This window comes from Onychostoma macrolepis, chromosome 03, assembly GCF_012432095.1.
Source record: "Onychostoma macrolepis isolate SWU-2019 chromosome 03, ASM1243209v1, whole genome shotgun sequence".
Taxonomy (NCBI): Eukaryota; Metazoa; Chordata; class Actinopteri; order Cypriniformes; family Cyprinidae; genus Onychostoma; species Onychostoma macrolepis.
Window position 1 is genome coordinate 1414773 of NC_081157.1, and position 19501 is coordinate 1434273.

General features: G+C 38.9%; 1 protein-coding gene across 2 annotated transcripts; it reads right to left on the bottom strand.

Annotated features, from left to right (window-relative positions):
• Positions 1-1634: 1634 nt before the first annotated feature.
• On the bottom strand, positions 1635-8603 carry LOC131537391 (interferon-induced protein 44). Of its 2 annotated transcripts, none has more exons than XM_058770768.1 (8): positions 8389-8603; positions 3741-3816; positions 3587-3620; positions 3281-3485; positions 3036-3182; positions 2779-2944; positions 2172-2272; positions 1635-2054 (listed from the first exon to the last, which is right to left on the bottom strand). In XM_058770768.1, the coding sequence occupies exons 2-8, from the start codon at positions 3763-3765 to the stop codon at positions 1878-1880; spliced, it is 855 nt and encodes a 284-aa protein (XP_058626751.1). In that variant the 5' UTR covers positions 3766-3816; positions 8389-8603; the 3' UTR covers positions 1635-1877. The 2 variants fall into 2 exon arrangements, with proteins under 2 accessions (XP_058626751.1, XP_058626752.1); XM_058770769.1 differs by lacking the exon at positions 8389-8603 and adding an exon at positions 4139-4890.
• Positions 8604-19501: the final 10898 nt, after the last annotated feature.

Here is a 19501-nt window from a genome sequence, read left to right on the forward strand (position 1 = left end):
TTTGCACTATATAACATCAGAAAGATCAGGCCCTTTCTGACAGAGCATGCTGCACAACTTCTTGTCCAGGCCCTTGTCATTTCTAGGCTGGACTATTGCAATGCTCTTCTGGCTGGACTTCCGTCTAATACAGTCAAACCTCTACAAATGATTCAGAATGCAGCGGCACGACTGGTCTTCAACGAGCCCAAAAGAGCCCATGTTACACCTCTCTTTATCTCCCTGCACTGGCTACCAATCACGGCTCGCATCAAGTTCAAGACACTGATGCTTGCATATAGAACAACCACTGGCTCAGCACCCGTTTACTTGCACTCTCTATTAACAAACTACATCCCTCCAGAAATCTGAGATCTGCTAGTGAGCGGCGCCTCGTGATACCATCACAGAGAGGCGCAAAATCACTCTCTAGATCATTCTCATTCACCATTCCTGGCTGGTGGAACGATCTTCCCACCTCTATCCGGAATGCTGGATCCCTGTCAATCTTCAAGCAACAACTGAAAACTCATCTCTTTCGACAGCACTTGACTTCATCCTAAACTTAAAAAAAAAAAAAAAAAAAAAAATTATCTTTACTTATTCCTTCCTTTGGTAGTTTGTATTTATTTGAACAATGTCTGAGACTTGGTGTTGCAAGCACTTCGTATGTCTGATTGCCTCTTCAAGATTAATCGCTCGATGTATTCCCCAATTGTAAGTCGCTTTGGATAAAAGCGTCTGCTAAATGACTAAATGTAAATGTAAATGTAAATGTGTTATCTCACCTGATCCCTATGTATAAATTCATTTGGAATAAACAGGAAAAGGCAGATTTATATCTGACACGTTTGAGCCGGGAGGCTCATAGGACTCATGCAGCGTGACTTTCTCGACCTTTGTTTTGCACAGGATTTCTAAATTGCCTAAAATAAACAGGTGTTGTTTGTTTGTGCTGCACTGATCAATCGTTGTATGACATCAAAGTACCGTGAAAGCTAGAGAAGAGCATACGGCGGTATCTCACGGAACGATCAGTGCAGCGCAAACAACCAACACCTGGGGCCTCATTTATAAAATGTTGCACAGAAACTATCCTAAATTTGATCTTACGATCATTTCTCAAATATGCGTACGTGTGATTCATAGAATAAACGTACGAACAGAAAACTCTCTTTCAGATGTAAAATCTATGAATTGCAAATGATCTTGAACTTGCGCGCAGATGAATGGTTTCAGCTCTCTGCTTGTAAACGACTCCTAATAAATGTCATTAACATGTAAAAGATCGCAATCATCATCTAAATTATTTAATTTAGAACAGCGAGCGGCAAGAACAGCTTACATTTCCAAAAACTTGCAGTACTCCGACAAGAAAAAGTGCATATGTCTGCTCAGACCCTGACATAGAAGACCCTGTGCTCAGACCCTGTGCAGAACGTGTCCCCGAGAAGTGGTACGTCCAGTCACCTTAATATAGCTCATCAATTTGCGTTTTAACTACAACTTTTCCAAACTAACAAACACACAATAAACACAAAAATTGCATTCGCACGTGCTTACAAACTCTGCTGCCAGTCGCCGCATGTGCAGCGCCTCCCCCTAACAGTGCAATTGTGCGTTTAAATTCTGGTCAGAAATTTTGTTGAGCAGATCTTTATTGTATCATATCATTGCCATTACAAATTATGTTCAACAATCATCATCCTAAAAATTTTAATAGAACATCTCAGAAACTTGAAGACAAAGACTTAAAAGAGTTAGATAATCAACACTAAACATTTTAAAACTGTGGTATTTCAAAATATTTGCTTGTGGATTTTAATAAAAATCGTCCAAATAGTTTAAATCACCAAGGATGAGGCACAGTTTTCTTGTGCAGATCCTAGTTTTGAAAATTATGACTGCTGAGACAAGCGATCCTTCATATTATCATTAGCCAACTGTATAATTTGAGTTAATGCCTGTAAAATCAGAACATCCATGTCATCATTGGTTTCAATTTCCTCGTGGTAGTTCTTCACTGGAAATATGTGACACATTGAAACACCCAATTTATCACTGCACCACAGCATCTATAGGAGAACCAAAGAATCAAGAGGTCAAGCTCAAACATAAATTCATTGAGCAAGTCAACAACAGAATATGGAGCCTGAGACTTGTAAATAATTATTTGAATACATAATATTTACCTTTTCTTTGATTTTTTTGCTGATGTAGACCTTCTCTAAATCACTTTTTACCAATGGACACGCTTCATCCACATTTGTCAAGACAATGACCTGAGGCAACGCTGCAATATGTGCAAAAGAGCAGGTTTGCATACTTCAGTTTATTTCTGAATATGAAAATTGATGTGTGTATTTCCTTTTGGTGAGATATTTAAATTTTGAATATATATTGTATTAATATGTATTAACTTTGTAAAATATTATAAAGACGTGCTCTTTATAAGTGTTTTAAATACATTTTTATTTATCACTCCAATATTTAAAACAAAATTAAAACAAATTTAAATTTAATATGGGAAAAGTGCAAATTGCAGTCAAAAATCTGCTTTATATAGTTTACATATAACTTTCACTCATAAAACACCTCGTAGGAAATAGGTAAATAAAATGCTCAAACAATATGTTAAATGCATATATGTAATTATCTTGTATGCTTGTAAATGTAATATGCTTAATATAAATATTGCAATATTCATAACTGTATGATTACTGGTAAATTGCTATGTCAGAATGTTACTTTTAATGGAATCTTCAAACTATTAATATAAGAGCAACATATTAGTCTTACCAAGAGTTCTGACTTGCATTCGAATATCCCTCATCTTTTGTAAAACACTGTCATCTGCAAATTGGATTCTATCAGCTGCTAAAACATACACTAGACAGAAGGCCTGATCAGAGATTGTTGGTTTTTCAATTTCATCCTCCGAAGATACTGGTTTTCCTGGATTAAACTAAGATTGATGAAGACCACACAGATATCAGTGTAAAATATGTTTGAAGACTTTTATTTAGGGAGTATTTCAAGGCTTTTTAATTGTTTACCACATGACCAGGTCGGACGTTGCCATGAATGGCTTTGATGATGTCCTCCACAGGGCATCCTCTCATAGATCCTGTTTCCAGGCCCATGACATCATTGAAGACAACAGGCAAACTGGAATTTCCTGATTCAATTTCGAATGGTTTGTACTACATTAAAAAACACATATGACAAATAAAACAAACTAATATTTAATTAGCTCAAGCAAAAAATAAATAAATAGCAAGTGCATACATCTTTAACTTACTTGAACTGTGAAACTTGTTTGACCAATTCTGTCACTCACAGCTCTGCTGGTTATGCGGCCTTTGAAGGCATTATTAACGGAGTTTATGAAACTTGATTTTCCTGAACCACAGGGACCAACAAGTAAGATCCTCAAGCATTTCAAATCTTTTTTGCATGGTTCAATCTCTTTAATTCCTTTCATTAAGTCCTCTTTCTTTTTCTTCCTAAACAAAACGACAGTACAGTAATTTTATTAGAAAATGTAAAATACTAAAGTCATCTGACTATGATTTTAAAAGGTAAACAAAAATCACATTGAACGAACCCCAAAGTATTATCTCTCCATGGATTATCAAATTCTGTGAGAGATAATAATAATTGTTATTATTATTATAGAACTGCTGAATTAGTTTGACACACTTTATTATCTGTTGTTCTAATTAAGCAGGTGATTGATTTTTGTTAAATGAGAGACTCACCAAGTTTGGATTTTGAGTTGCCCATTTCTTCTGAATAATGCAAACTGTCCAAAATACAACTTTAGAAGAGTTTTCCCTGCAAGTAAAGATGGGGGGAAATGATACATTTGTAGAGTCCGAGCAGCCGTAAAGCGGATTTAAACTGTACAATACACATGATTCAGTTTTTGAACTTTAGCTAACCAAAACCAGAATAAATAATGATATAAGTATCATATTTATATGTTTTAGCCTAATGTTACTCATAATTGTTCAAAATTTTGATTGATTATTTAATTTTTCTTTTGCCATTTCTATCGTTTATTGTTTGCTTCTGTGATGCTCTTTAGTCTGCCCGTTTCCTGAAGAAAAAAAAAATCTGATCTACAATGTAATGAATAAAACCATTTTTTGATTACCTGAAGTTTATTGGTGTTGATCTCTTATTCAAATTCGAAATGATATAACTAAACAAATTAAAAACATTGCATTATAATATTACACCACCCATATAAAAGTGATTAGTGGCCTGCATAAAAAAAGCCTTGAACATAAAACAACAGGGCAAAAATACAGCTGATGACTTCATGACATTTCATGAAGTCATTTCATTTCATGACTCTAGACACTTCTTTATGAAGACAGCGGCATAATACAGTGAAATAATATGTTCTTTAGCCATATAAAAACAGTTGTAATGTGCGTGGGTAAAATTTACCTGCTGGCGGATCTAGTGTTAAAAACAACATGAAAAAAATAAAAGTTGGTATATTTCACATATTTGCAATATGTATCAAATCAGCTCAAAAGGGAAATGTATATAAATAATTACAATTAATTACAATTATCTATATCAGCTGATAGTAATAACTGTAGCAGAATTAAATTACCATCAACTGATCTGTCCGTCCAGCGAACATTCAGTACAAGTTCATATCAACTCTAAGAAAGGATATTTCCGTGGCCACAGAAAATACTTTCCTATTAATGCATTAAAGCATGTAGCGAGGGTCAAAATCTCGTAAAGAGACATTAATTTGCAAGGCAGAACCAGAAACTCATGTAATCTGTGCACACAACTTTTATTAACTAAACACTCAAAAATAGAGAAGACCGTAGCACCAAACACTAGTCTGAAAGTCCAGTAGACCAACAATATCCAAACAGCCCAAAAAGGCTTAACATTTATTACTCAGAGGTCATAAACAGTGCAACAAAGTGCAAAGGTGCAACAGTGCAAAACGTTTTCGGGTATTACCCCTTCCTCAGTGCCATGTGCTACCAGGCACACACCTGCGCTCATTAAACTATGTAGCCCATTACCGTAATACACTTAATATACAGATACATGCAAAGTTTTTATATACAATAAGTAAACACACTCTTTAGAGTCCCACCCCATACTCTTTAAATTATTATAAAAAACAATTGAAAGACAATTCTTAATTCTTACCAGAAGATCCACCTACATTCCTTCTGCAGGAGTCTACGTTCCAAATTCCCCCCTCTACGAGTCTGTGTCAACCTTTCAATAACAATAAAGTTTAAATTTTTGGATCTGGTAGCACATGGCACTGAGGAAGGGGTAATACCCGAAAACGTTTTGCACTGTTGCACCTTTTCACTTTGTTACACTGTTTATGACCTCTGAGTAATAAATGTTAAGCCTTTTTGGGCTATTTGGATGAGTGCGGATTTTTTTGGTCTAATTAACTAAACGCTAACACACCTAACTAATCTAAACAAACAAACGAATAAACATACACTCACGCGTGCGTACATACAAAGGGGAACTAAAGTAGATGAATGAAGCCATTAGAGAAACCAGAGAATGCAGTTATGGAAATGGAGTGTTGCTCTGCTCGCATTCCTTTGAGCAATAAGACTAGTGTTATCAGATCGGTTGCCATAGAACCGAGGACCTGGAGTCATTCACAGACATACTGGCACCCAGTATGTGTATTGGGTGAGTGGTCTGTGACTATTTGTTAATCTAATGACTAATTGATTTGTTGAATCTAATGAAAAATTGTGTGTCTGATTGGTCCAAATGCTACAAATATTTTAAGGGGACTTGCATGTTTAAAAAAGTTGTTGTTAAGCACTAGCTCATTATATTTATGGTGAAATTTCATTAATTTAATTTTACATTTTTCATAATTTGTAAATGTTTGTATCCCCCTGGATACGTCTGTCACGAATCCTGTCCACGCACTTCCATTTACTCACCACCAGATGTCGTCTTCACTTTACATTGACTCTCACACCACATAGACTTTTACATGTCACTCCGGACTTCAGTTCCCACAATCCATTGCACTCGTTACACGCACTCAGGTGCAACCAATCACACACCTTACATAAGCCATGGACTTCCTCTCTTTCACTGCCGAGTATTGTATGCATTTATTGCTGTTCTAGCTTTAGCTATCTTAAAGAGCCTTTTGTAGTTTCCCTAGTCTTGCCTTGCCTGTTTCGGTTTGTGTTTTCCCCTGCCTGGACTATTGCTTACGTTTTCGGATTACCTCTCTTGTCAAGCCCCTTTGGATACTGTTCGCTGTCGACTGACCCATGCCTGTTTTAGATGACTCTTTGCCTTGTCTGTGATATACCTGTTTGCCATTGTTCGATCCTGCCTGTATTTATGACCATGTCCTTGAATAAAACCTTGCACATGGATCCGCACGCCTCACGTCTCGTTTGCCCCATAACAGAGTCGCCCCTTTGGGGGTATAAATTAACTGAAAAAATAATGCTTGTTTGGCATTTGGAATTTTTTTTAAACCATTTATTCTTTTATAACTTAAACTAAACATTCTTTGTAAAATTCTGTTGAACACTAAGTATAATGCCAGTTTATGAATATATTAGCCTACTGTATCATATTTGATATGCAAATTTCTAGGGCCTATAAATTATTAATATGACCAAAAACCTGTTGTACACAATCTACTTAAATCTACTGATTGATACTTTATACTTTTTATCAAATTTTTTTTTTTTTTTTTTTTTGCATAAATCTGGAATGATTTTTATAAAGTAAATGTAAGATTAACATGTACTGGACTGAAGCAACTTAAGTTTACTTGATTATTCATACATAATTTTTTTAATGTAAAAAATAATTTATTCATTATTTATTTTTACATTTAATGTAATATAAATGTAAACTATTTCCATCTTTACCCATTTGATCTCTCATTAAAAGATAAAATCTAACCTTTAATTGAAGTAAAAAAAAAAAAAAAAATGAAATGGGGGGGGGGGGGGGGGAAATCACATCAAATTTTCTCTAATACTTTCACTTTTTTTTTGCTAAAAATTATCAATCAGAGGAAAGAAGGCACAATGTCCCAGGTGAAAAACAAGTACACTTCCATAATGTACTTAAAGTGCTCTATTTTCGCGCACTAATTGAAAATGATCCTTTAGTACTTCTTAAGGTCAACTTAAGATCATCTAAGTGTACTCAACTGTGCTATTTTGAGACACCGTGAATATGAACTAAAATGTAGTACACTTGAACCCATCTTTCATACACTAGTACACTCAAGTGTACTACAAGTGGTAGCTAAATACATTTTTTAAATACAAAGATAGTATGTTACAAGTGCATTTTAGTTCATATTCAAAATAGCACAGTTGAGTACACTAGTACTTCTTAAGGTCAACTAAAGATCATCTAAAAGGATAATTTTTAGTATATTAAGTACAAAATTAGTGCACAAAAATAGAGCACTTTAAGTAAATTATGGAAGTGCACTTGTTTTTCACTTGTTTTTCACCTGGAGTCCATGTGATGTGTGGTGTGAAAGTCCATGTGGTGAGCGGGTGACCTGTAGTGGTGAATGAACGGGAGTGCAGACCAGATTCATGACAGGTAGATTGTGTACAAGTTTTTCAGCAAAAGTTTTGGTCATATCGATAATTTATAGGCCCTAGAAATTTGCATATTAAATATAATACAGTACGCAGGCTATTTTCATTAATTGACATTATACTTATTGTTTAGCCAAATTTTACAAAGAATCAGGGAGCCGCTTTCAAGTTTAGTTTAAGTTATGAAAGAATAAATGTTTTTAAAAATTTGGCTAAAATGTTGTAACATGCATTACCAAACAAGCATTCTGTTTTCAGTTAATTTATACCCCCAAAAGGGCGACATATCCTGGTATACACATTAAATTAAAAAAATAAAAGTCAAGTTTAAAAAAAAAAAAAAATCATGAAATTGTATTATTTGTGTCCTAAGAAATTGGAAAATAGCAATAAATGAATTTTCTGATGACCTTTTATGGTCTTGCCATTTTTAGGGTTGACAAGACAGCAAAATAAAATATGTTTAAAAGATTTAAATGTTGGGACATGGAATGTCTTTAAAACTGTTATTAAACAATTGTAAACTTCATATTTCAAGAATATGAAACATATTTTCAAAAGCAACCGTTATGAAAATTGTAATGGTAACAACATTTAATAACATAGATACTTCCTGGCTTAGAGCAAATGTGTTTCTTGGGGCACTCCCATGCAGTAAAGTTATTAAAAATACAAACATTTTGCCAAATAAATTCCTTAAAGAGCACCTATTTTGTGTAAATGAGACAGTAGATCATTAAAAACCATAAAGCAATGAATTGAAATGGCCCATTTCAAATAATGTACTCACCGTATTCTGTCCTGTACGTGTATGAAGACTCAAACATGTAAGCAGTCTAACTTATACACTTTTACTTTCACTTTTAAACACACACTTCTGTTATTCAAACAGGCTACCTTTGTACAAGGCACAAGCACACAAGTCTAGATATATTGATGTGATTTCCTGCATATTCCATCTGGCACATTCAATTTTGGGGGTAACACTTTATAATAACTGCACACTATGAATCATTAGTTAATCATTAGTAAATAGTCAATTCATCATTTATAAAGCATTGTTCCAACATTAATAGGCATTAGTAAGCAGTTTATAAATACAGCTATACATGTTTTGTTCTTGAGCATATCTATAATGTTTAATAATTGTATTTTCATACTTTATTAATGATCAGTTTATAATTTCTAAATTATTACGTTATTTACAAACCAGTTATTTAGGAGTTGTCAGTGGTTCATAAGATCATTTAGAAAGTGTAAGTAAATGATTAATAAACTATTTAAATGTACATTTATGAATCTTATTATTTAGACACATGATAATAGTTGCTCAGTGTGTTAATAAATGCTTTATTAACACATATTCCTGCTGTAATTCTTGATTAAGTCAGGTAGTTATAAAACATTTAGTAGTTGCCAGCCATCTATTTTTGTGAGCTCATCTAAAGTGAGGACTATTCATACCTCGTAAAGCATTTACAAAGAAGATTTAAAGGCTCATTTATCTTCCAAACAGACAAGTTAAACAAACACGACACAGAGGGATACAGAATTTTTTTTTTTCATCTTCACATAAAGATTTCTGAGTTCTGTATCCCTCTGTGTTGTGTTTATTTTTTTTCTGTTAGGAAGATAAATGAGCCTTTAAATCTCCTTTGTAATAGACATGCTTATAAATCACATAACTTTAACAATGATTAATCTATATTGAATTTAGACACTGGAGTACAGATGCACCGATTGATTCATTTTAGAGCATCTTCTGTTCCGTGCTTGCACACAAACTGCACTTCAATCATTTTCCCAAATGTCATTTGTGTGGAAATATTACGTTATTATTATAATTAGTCTGTAAACAGCCGTTAACAGAGGCCAGAGACGATGAAGACGGACACAAAGAGGAGAAAATACTGTAGCACTAGAAGGCAGAACAAGATCTCTGTTCACAATGCGTGAAGTATAGGAAGAAAATCTAAATATTGAATTTATATGAACGTGTTTCTGAGGGGAACTGACTGTTTTCAGAAATGGTGTTTTCTTTTCATCTTGTCTCCGTATAATGCATATTAAATTGGTGTTAATATGCGCACTGCGCAGCGCTGCTGTGTTTAACAGTGGTAACCAAGGAAATGCTGTATCACTGTTCCAAGAGCGCCGCCTGCTGTCAGAGAGTGAAATTGCATCTCATTCAGCTTGGCTGCTGTTTCTGTTTAGTGCCGATGTTTTATGTAACGTTAGCATAATTTCACAAAGCTAAAGACTTTGTGAAATTTGCAAATTTTTTTTTGTTTGTTTGTTTGTTTTTGTGGATTAAACCATGATTAAAATGCAGTGGCTGTCTCTAATTTCAAATTGCTATGAAAAATCAAGGTGCAACACAGAGTGAAGAATATTCAAATGTTATTTTATATGTGATTTTTTCATTTCTGTAGCTGAACATCTACAAACATAAAAACCTAAAGCATCATTTCAATTCTATCTTTGTGCTATAGGCCTGTGTTTATTTGTGCTATTACTTGTAATTTGTTTACTGGCTGTCACTTTAATAATGTTTAAACTTTATATTTATGTTTATTTTTGGCTAGTGATTTTTGCTGTGGTATTGAAATTGGAATAGAGAATTGTAAAATTTAATTTATCTAAAATATTGGAGTCATATAAGCTTATTTATTAGAATACAAGATAAGCATAGATTAAAAACAATGATAACAGCGACTACTTTATTTTTTTGTGGCAGGGCCAGTGAAAATGATTAAATGTAAAAGTAAAATGTTGTAAAATTTGTACCACTGGCCCAACCGGGCCAGTAAAAAAAAAATCCTTAGCGTTGATCCCTGCAAATAGTGAGCCATTTTAACTCACGTTATAAATGATTAATAAATATATTTATTAATACTTGTTTCACTAAAAACCAGATCCCTGATTTATAACATTTTAAGTCCAATATTACCTGAGAACCATAATGCAATGAACCATTTATTAATTATTTATAAATGTTAATAACCTGTGAAAGTGCACCTTAATGTAAAGTGAACACCTGTGAACCATTTATAAATGAGCTATAAACGTTAGTAACTTGTGAAAGTGCACCTTAATGCAAAGTGAACAGCTGTGAACCATTTATTAATGAGTTATAAACGTTAGTAACCTTTGAAAGCAAACCTTAATGTAAAATGAACACTTGTGAATAATTTATTAATGAGTTATGGACATCATTAATCTGTAAAAGTGAACTTAAAAGTAAAGTGGACACACTAATCGTTTATTAATTATTAATGCACACACAGAAGAGTTTTTCTTTTTTCGGTTAAATGTATTTTGTTGTTGATGCACTATATCAGTAAACAAAACTACTTGAAACAACATTACTGAGCATAACTGCACACAAAAAGGGGCTTATACAAGTAAAATATTCAACACATATTTGATAAATGCAAGCTCAATATAGGCATCTAAATATTTAGGATATATTTTATCTATATTTAGTCATGGTTGTGCTTTTATGATTTTTTCCCCCCAAAACAAAAATCAATATAATTTTATCTTGATAAACAGATGATATCAGTTTCTAATCATTGCTGTGGATAGGCATCATGAACTTTTGCGGAGAATCATGCGTAAGGTACAGAGTAGATTCTGGTAAGAAACATTGTAAGTGACACAAGTCATGAGATATAAATGAGAAAACCATGAAAACAACACATTTCAGTCCTGCTATAATAATACATTTTTGCTGCATCATGAAATAAATCAGGGATCTGGTTTTTAGTGAAACAAGCATTAATAAATATATGTATTAAGAATTTATAACATGAGTTAAAAATGGCTCACTATTTGGCAGGTATTACCCAAATTTGCACTGGCTTTGGTTTTGGTATAGGCTCTTTTCAAACAACCTTTTTTTTTTGTACCAAAGTTATTTATCTCATTATAGGGTATTTCTGTCACGAATCTGGTCTGTGCACTTCTGTTCATTCACCACCAGAGGTCACTCACTCACCACATTGACTTTCACACCCGCACATCACATGGACTGCATTTCCCATCAGCCATCTCACCAATCACATGCACACAGCTGTCACCAATCACTCATTGCACTAATCACACGCACACCTGATCACACAGCATCACTAATCACACACACTATTTCAATCCTGGACATTCTCTCCCTCGTTGCCGAGTATTGTATGCATTATCGCTGCCCTACAGAGCCCCGTTAGTTTTCCTAGCCTTGCCTTGCCTTTGTTGAATCGTGTTTTCCCCTGCCTGGACTATCGCTGACGTTTTGGACTACCTCTCCTGTCTCGCCCCTTTGGATACTGTTCGCTGATCATTGACCCACGCTTGTCTCTGGTAACTCTTTGTCTCGCCCCTGTTATACCTGTTTGCCACTGTTCGACCCTGCCTGTTATGACCTTCATCAATTGTTTATTTACATATTACAATTATATTGCATAAAGTTAGTGTTGGCGGTATGCTTCTGTTTTGGGCAACACTCCACACGCCTGTCCATGCAGCCACGCTTGGACAGAGCAGGGAGAGCAGCAAGACAACCCCCGCCCAATTCACAATTACAAGAGTTGAAGAAATGGTGGCTTAAGCCCCTGTTTTACCAAAAGCCCCTGATCTTTTTGAAGATGGACCATTCACTTCACAAATAAAATATGTTTTATACTTTTTAATTTGTTCTCCATGTACTAGAAGTCGATCTGTCCGTGATAAAAATCACACTGCACGTGGTGGATTATTGCTTACCTTATGTGTTCATTCCTGCTGCTACTGACCCAGAGAGGCCAGTTAACGTATAAGAAACATCTTTACACAGGCGCGCAAGATGACACTAGGGACAGGAGGGACATGATCCCCCCCCAGATTCATAGTGACCCGATCCGTCCCCCTCACTGTCTCTACGAAAGGCGACATCGGTAAACAGAGGATTAATCAGGGTTTCCGCTATGTACATTAGCCTAAGTAGTGGCGGCCCGGCCCGCCACTCCTTAAACGTACACTAAGCGATTTTTGATAAACGCTTTTGACCGCAGTGTCTGACCGATTCCCAAAACACACTTGTAGCCAATCGGCAGTAAGGGGGCGTGTCTTGTACTGTTAGAGATAAGAGAGTGCTCAATTTGAGTGCACAGGACGGATATTAGCAGATCGACTATAGATAGAGAGAGACAGCAGATAAAAAAGAGGAAAATATCAGAGAAACAAAACATTAAAATGAGGGGTTACGATCAGGCAAGAGGTAGGATCAGCGTAAATATCAGAGCAGCTTTCCAGCAGTGGAGAGAACTCAATATTATTTATGGAAATATTACGTTATTATTATAAATAGTCTGTAAACGGCCATTAACAGAGGCCAGAGACGTTGAAGACGGACGCAAAGAGGAGAAAATACTTTAGCTGACAGAACAAGATCACTGTTCATGATGTGCGAAATATAGGAAGAAAATCCAAATATTGAATCTTATATGAATGTGATTCTGAGGGGAACTGGTTGTTCCCCTTCAATTCGATCACTCTACATTGCTATGGGAAATACCTTTTCCTCGAATACTACTGAAGCCTTATTGAATCACGCCAGTAAAACTGGCCAATGACGTTCAAGCGTGCGAAATATGAGCGGGATCCCACTCTATATAAGGCAGTGCCTGTAGGTCATCCATTCAGAATTTTTTCCTTTGTTGCAGCGGACACGCCTTCTCTTTCCCTGCTGTGTTCCGGTGAGCTTCGGACGGACAAAAGATGACCTCTCGCAATTGCCTCTCCTGCGTAGAGCCAATCGAACCCTCTGATGGCCACGAATCGTGCGTCTTCTGCCTGGGTCGCGCCCACGCAGAGGCGGCGCTTGGGGGGTCGGACTGCCCCCACTGCGGAGATATGAGTCTCCGGACTCTCAGGCTCCGTGTGGCCATCGTCCAAGGCGATGAACTCGCCCAACTAGCTCTGCCGCGCTCTTCCTCTGCAGCCTCTTTTGAGCCAAGGAGTAAAGTGCCGCGAGTTACTGATGCGGATCTGTCTGGGTCGGGTGACGAGACCGCGCCGGCTCAGTGCCCACATGCTCCTCACCCCCCTGCTGCAGGTCCCCTTCCAGTGCATTTCATGGCCGCTAATCCCCGCCCCTCCCCCAGCGCGCTAAATGTGGTGTCTTTCGGAGCCACGGAGGAAGATGAGGATGATGCCATCTCGGTGGCAGCGTCTGCGAGAGAGGAGTGGTCCAACAGCCCACTGGATTACACTGCGCCCATCAGTGACGCTGGGGGACCTCCATCACAGTGATGTTGAGCTCCTCCGCATCCTGACCAAGGCAGTTGATGAGATCAGTCTGGAGTGGGCGCCTCCTACCGAGCCGGCCAGAAGCCGTCTGGATGAGTGGTTCCTCCAGTTGGATCACGGCCGAAAGGACACCCTGCGGAGGCCCAGCCCCTTTTTCCCAGAGGTGCACGACGAGATAGCGAAGTCGTGGAACGCACCACTCACCAGTCGAGTGCACAATCCGGGATCCTCCCTTCTGTCGTCTGTGGACTGTGCTGACCGAGCGGGGTATGTTAAACTCCCCCCTGTGGAGGAAGCCGTCACTGGCCACCTCTGTCCTGCAGCCGTGGCAAACTGGAGGGTGCGAAACAACGCGTCTCTCCCATCTAAACCTTGCCAAGCCACCACAAACTTCGCTGACAAGGCTTTTTCAGCGGCGGGCCAGGCAGCTTCAACACTGCATGTGATGGGCGATACTTCAGGTGTATCAGGCCAAGCTCCTTCAGTCCCTGGATGAAGGTGGCCCGGACCCTGAAGTCTTCAAAGAGCTTCGACGCGCCACAGATCTGGCCCTCAAGCCCCGTTCACACTACAAGCGACAAGCAGCGTCAAAGCGACGCGATTCCATTCATTTCAATGGAGAGCTGGCGATTTCCGGCGACACGAGCGACCGTTGGCGACCGGATGGGGCGTGTCCAGCGACAAAGTTCAGAATCCTTCAACTTTATGCAAATGAAGAGCGACTTTCGGGAGCGACAGCCAATAGCAAAGCAGACGGTAGCGCTCATGTGATCATTCTCCTTTCAGCTTCAGCAGTGACGGAAAGATGGAGGAGAAGTTGATTCTTTCCGTTAGCAATTGTCCTGTTTTATACGACATGTCCCTGCCCACATACAGGGACATAAATTTAAAAAATCAGGCGTGGAAAGGGGTGTCTGAGATCGTGGGGATTCCAAGTAGGTTTTTAATCAACGAATAGGATGTAAAATTAGATTACCTTTTTTAAAAAACCAAAACAAAATGTATGACAACAGACAAAATCATAAATGATCAGATAGCAAATAAACATACCATATTAAAAATAATATTAACTGTATTAAAATTAATTGTAACCTGCTTCTATTGTCTTTATTTGTAAAGTCGCTTTGGATAAAAACGTCTGCTAAATGACTATATATGTATACATTGTGTGTGTGTGTGTGTGAATAATTTTTTCACCCCTTTTTTTTTTAGTTGAAGAATGCAAAAAAAAAATGGAAAAACCTCTGTGATATATATAGAAGAGAATTAAATAAAATAAAAGAAAGAAAAAGTGGTTCAGCTGCTGATCCAATAAAACCTTGGAGGTACAGTGCGATCAAAAGAACAACAATTATCTGAAATAGAAAGCTTTTGTAACATTAAAAAATGTCTTTCCTGTCAATTTAATGCATCCTTGCATCCTTTTTTAAAAATCTTACTGACGTCAAACTTTTGAACAGTAACGTAAAATGTTGCAAAAGCCTTCTATTATGTATATATTTGGGGAAGGTGAGGTATATCTAATAGCATAGCCAGGATATAATGTTTTCAAGAAATGATGGTAACACATGGAAACATGGCTCTTTTATTATAATGTGGGTGGCTCTTAAAAGAGCCTTTGGTTTGGTTCTAAGAAGAACCTTTCATGCTTGTCACACCTCCCACAACCTCTTCCAGCTCCTGCCATCAGGAAAAAGGTACCGGAGTATCAAAGCTCGTTCTGTCAGATTGCTCAACAGCTTCTTTCCCCAGGCTGTGAGAGCTCTTAACTCCAATCTCCCTGTCCCCGCTCTGAAACCATGAACACCTCAGCCCCCCAACTATAAATAACTATTGACAAATTTCTCCTAAGTGCAATTCTGGGTGTGCTACACACAGGTGAGTGGGCTATACAAACCACCTGTAGTAACGCACTCGTCCCACTATATGCACACTAGACACTTTCTATAAACACTCCCTGTAACAAAGACTCAATAAGATAATGTATGTTTACTTGAATATTGCACTACAAAAAAAATGTTTACTGGAGCATTGCACTACTAACTCTTTTGCACTATGCGCTGCTTCCCACAAAATCTCTCTTCTGAACAATTTAATGTAAAAAATATATATTTCCTGCACAATTTAATGTACAGTATTTATGTAAAGTTCTTGTACAGTCTCAGTTTGTGTATGTGTAGTCAACTAGGTATAGTAGTTATAGTATTTATAGTATATGTATAGTCAGATGGTTAAACTGTTGTATAGCCCTATTGTGTTTTTTCCTATATTTGCATTGCTGTATGTGTATCTCATGTCTAACTAGTATGTAGCACCGTGGTCCTGCGAGACACGACATTTCGTTCCACTATATGTCCACACATGTAGCAGAATGACAATAAAGCTCAACTTGAACTTGAACTTGAACTTGAACCTGTGGCTGCCAGGGAACTGCACCCTCAGTGCAGAAGTAATCAGCAAGGGTTTCCCTCACACGCATTGCTTCCTGTCCTGCATCGTTGTTCCCTACTCTGCTGACATTCTGCAGTGCAGAGGCTTCTCCATCAGCAGTTAGTGGGTACTGCACAGTCCCTGTTGCCCTCCGCAAGAAGTTGTGTAGCACACAGGTGGCCTTCACACAGGCTTCTGCATTGGTAGGGCTGACACCAATTACACGCCGATATATTCGCCATTGTGCTGCGAGTATACCAAACGCATTCTCAACTGTCAGCCTTGCTCGTGAAAGCCTGTAGTTGAACACCCTGTGTCTACTAGGAAGGTTGGTACCTGGGAAGGGTCTCATCAGGTCTCTGCGGAGAGGGAAGGCTTCATCTGCAACAAAGATGTGAGGCTGGGGCCCCAGGTGCTCCGCTCCTGGCAGCAGTGTGTCCTCTGGTAGGTCGAGAGTTCCATTGCGAAGACCATTCCCAAACGGACTATTAGCCAGAGTCCCACCATCACTTGTTTTCCCATAACTGCCAACATCTATGATGTGAAAGCAGCATTTGGCATCTACAACTGCTAAAAGGACAATAGAGAATGTCCCCTTGTAGTTGTAGAATAGTGATCCAGAGTTGTTGGGAGCCTGGATTACTACATGCTTCCCATCAATAGACCCAAGACAGTTTGGGAAATTCCAGCGATGGTGGAACTCTGAAGCAATGTCCCGCCAGTCTTCTGTGGTGGGAACAGGCATGTAGACCTCCACCAGGGAATCCCAAATGGCTTTTGCCACATCGACAACAATACCAGCTACAGTGCTGTGCCCAACACGGTAGCTGAAAGAAATTGTGCAGTATGAGTCCCCTGTTGCAAGGAAGCTGTGGAAATATGTGTGTATAAGTTATTTTGCTCATAATAATTATTATATATGTGTGTGTGTATACATATACACACACATATATATATATATATATATATATATATATATACACATATACATATATACATTTTATATAAAATGTGTGTATGCATATATATATATATATATATATATATATATATATATATATATATATGCATTCACACACTCAGTCATTAAGAATAATACAAACATATAGTTAATTAAACGTGATATATAGGGACTTCTAAATCGATAAAAAAAATAGTAATAAAAAATATTATATATACAGTATATATATTTAAATCATTAGGGCTCAGTAAACGCATTATGTTTATTATATACTCACCGTAAGCAAATCGCCAGCCGCTCACCGGGGAAATGGCTCGGCGGAACCTCGTGTCATCCTTTGCAATCAGGGGACCCACCCTCCGCAGCAGCTCATCAAACCGGGTCCGGTCAAGCCTGAAGTACTGCTGGAACCGGACTTCATCCAGCCGCAGTTCCTGCACAAGCCGGTGGATCTCGCCGTGCCGACTTCGAGCCTGAATGGTTTTATGGACCCAGACAGACCGGCGTTTGCTTTTTCACCGTAGATAAACGCACGCAATGGAAAAAAGTACCCTTTGTTTCTCATTCATTTTTGTTTGTATGCACGGATTCAGTTTATATTTATATTATATTAAGTCTTTTGTCTCCAAAATGTTAGTATTTTAGCGGCAAGAAACCTGATTCGCTGTCAACAATGACGTTACTAGGCAACCAGTAATGAGAACGCCCACTAGCGACCTCATCGCCAGCCCCAGTCGCTGCTAGTGTGAACGGGGCTTCAGAACGACGAAGGTGACAGCTCGAGCGATCGGCCGCAATATGGGTAATCTTGTGGTGCTGGATCGTCACCTGTGGCTGACTCTGACCGAGTTGAAAGACTCAGAGAAGACGGCTCTTCTGGACGCTCCCGTGAATCCCTCAGGTCTATTTGGAGCGGCGGTAGAGACATTCACGGAGCACTTCGTTGAAGCGCAGAAGCAGTCGAAGGCCATTAGCCACTTCTTACCAAAGCGCGCCGGCGCCCCTCCTACTGCTGTTTGGTGAGAGCATGAGGCAGTGAGACCAAGAAAGCCGTGGCTGAAGCACCGCCAGGGCTCGAAGGGCCAGAAACCCCGCCCTGACAGAGACGGCAGGCCACCGGCTCCGGGATCAAAGCCGCGTTCTTGATGCTGTCTCTCGGAGGAGGAAAGCTGCACTCGGCGCCGAAGACGAGCCACTGAGAAAGTCTGCTCGCTCCGCTGTGTGTGTTCACCACGCCCCCCTGCCTGTTGCGGGCGGCAAGAACGATTGTCATGTTTGTGTTTTGACTGTTCCACAGTGCAGTGCAATAAAATAAAACAAAATACAAAAATCACCTCAATATCAGAGCAATTTTCCTCCTCTCACTCCCCTCTCCCTCCCACATCACTCACTCTCACACTCATGTGGTATTAAACTCCCCGCCCCCCAACGGTGAGTTATCCCTCACGGTGTGCCAGGGGTATCAGAGTGGGTTATGAAATCAATAAAGAATGGCTACACGCTTCAGTTCTTTTGCAGACTGCCCCGTTTCAACGGTGTGTTAATGTCCACTGTGCGGGAGCAGAATGTCTCAGTTCTGCGAGAGGAAATACACAAACTTCTCGCAAAGCACGCGGTAGAGGCAGTGCCTCTCACAGACCGTGAGAGCGGCTTCTACAGTCGTTATTTTCTGGTGCCAAAGAAAGACGACGGACTCCGCCCAATCTTGGACCTGAGGCCGCTGAATCGCGCACTTTCAAAGCGCTCGTTCAAAATGATTACGCTGAGACAAATCCTCTCACATATCAAACCAGGAGATTGGTTTATCTCCGTGGATTTAAAGGATGCTTATTTTCACATTCAGGTAGCCCCCCGCCACAGGCGCTTCCTGAGATTTGCATTCGAAGGGATAGCGTACCAATTCACGGTCCTGCCCTTCGGCTTATGTCTGGCCCCTCGTACATTTACGAAATGCATGGATACTGCTCTCTCTCCTCTGAAGCAGAGCAGGTACGCATCCTGAACTATCTCGACGACTGGCTAGTGTTAGCCCAATCAGAGAGACGCGCAACTGTTTGCATACACTGAACCCTTGGCGCGATATGACTCCGTTTTGCCGGGGTGTTCGTATTGGTCAAGTGATCAGGAGAAAGAATGTTATGACAGATGCATCGAGTACGGGCTGGGGAGCCGTATGCGATGGCAGACCAGCCTTCGGGACGTGGTCAGAAACGGAGAAGTCATGGCACATAAA

Bases quoted from the DNA above. Each gene is read 5' to 3' on its own strand.
- LOC131537391 (XM_058770768.1), bottom strand. From the start codon at position 3,765: ATGGGCAACTCAAAATCCAAACTTG. The intron at 3,621-3,740 runs GTGAGTCTCTCA...TATCTCTCACAG, and splicing joins CAACTCAAAATCCAAACTTG to AATTTGATAATCCATGGAGA. The intron at 2,055-2,171 runs GTAAATATTATG...GTTCTCCTATAG, and splicing joins GCAAAAAAATCAAAGAAAAG to ATGCTGTGGTGCAGTGATAA.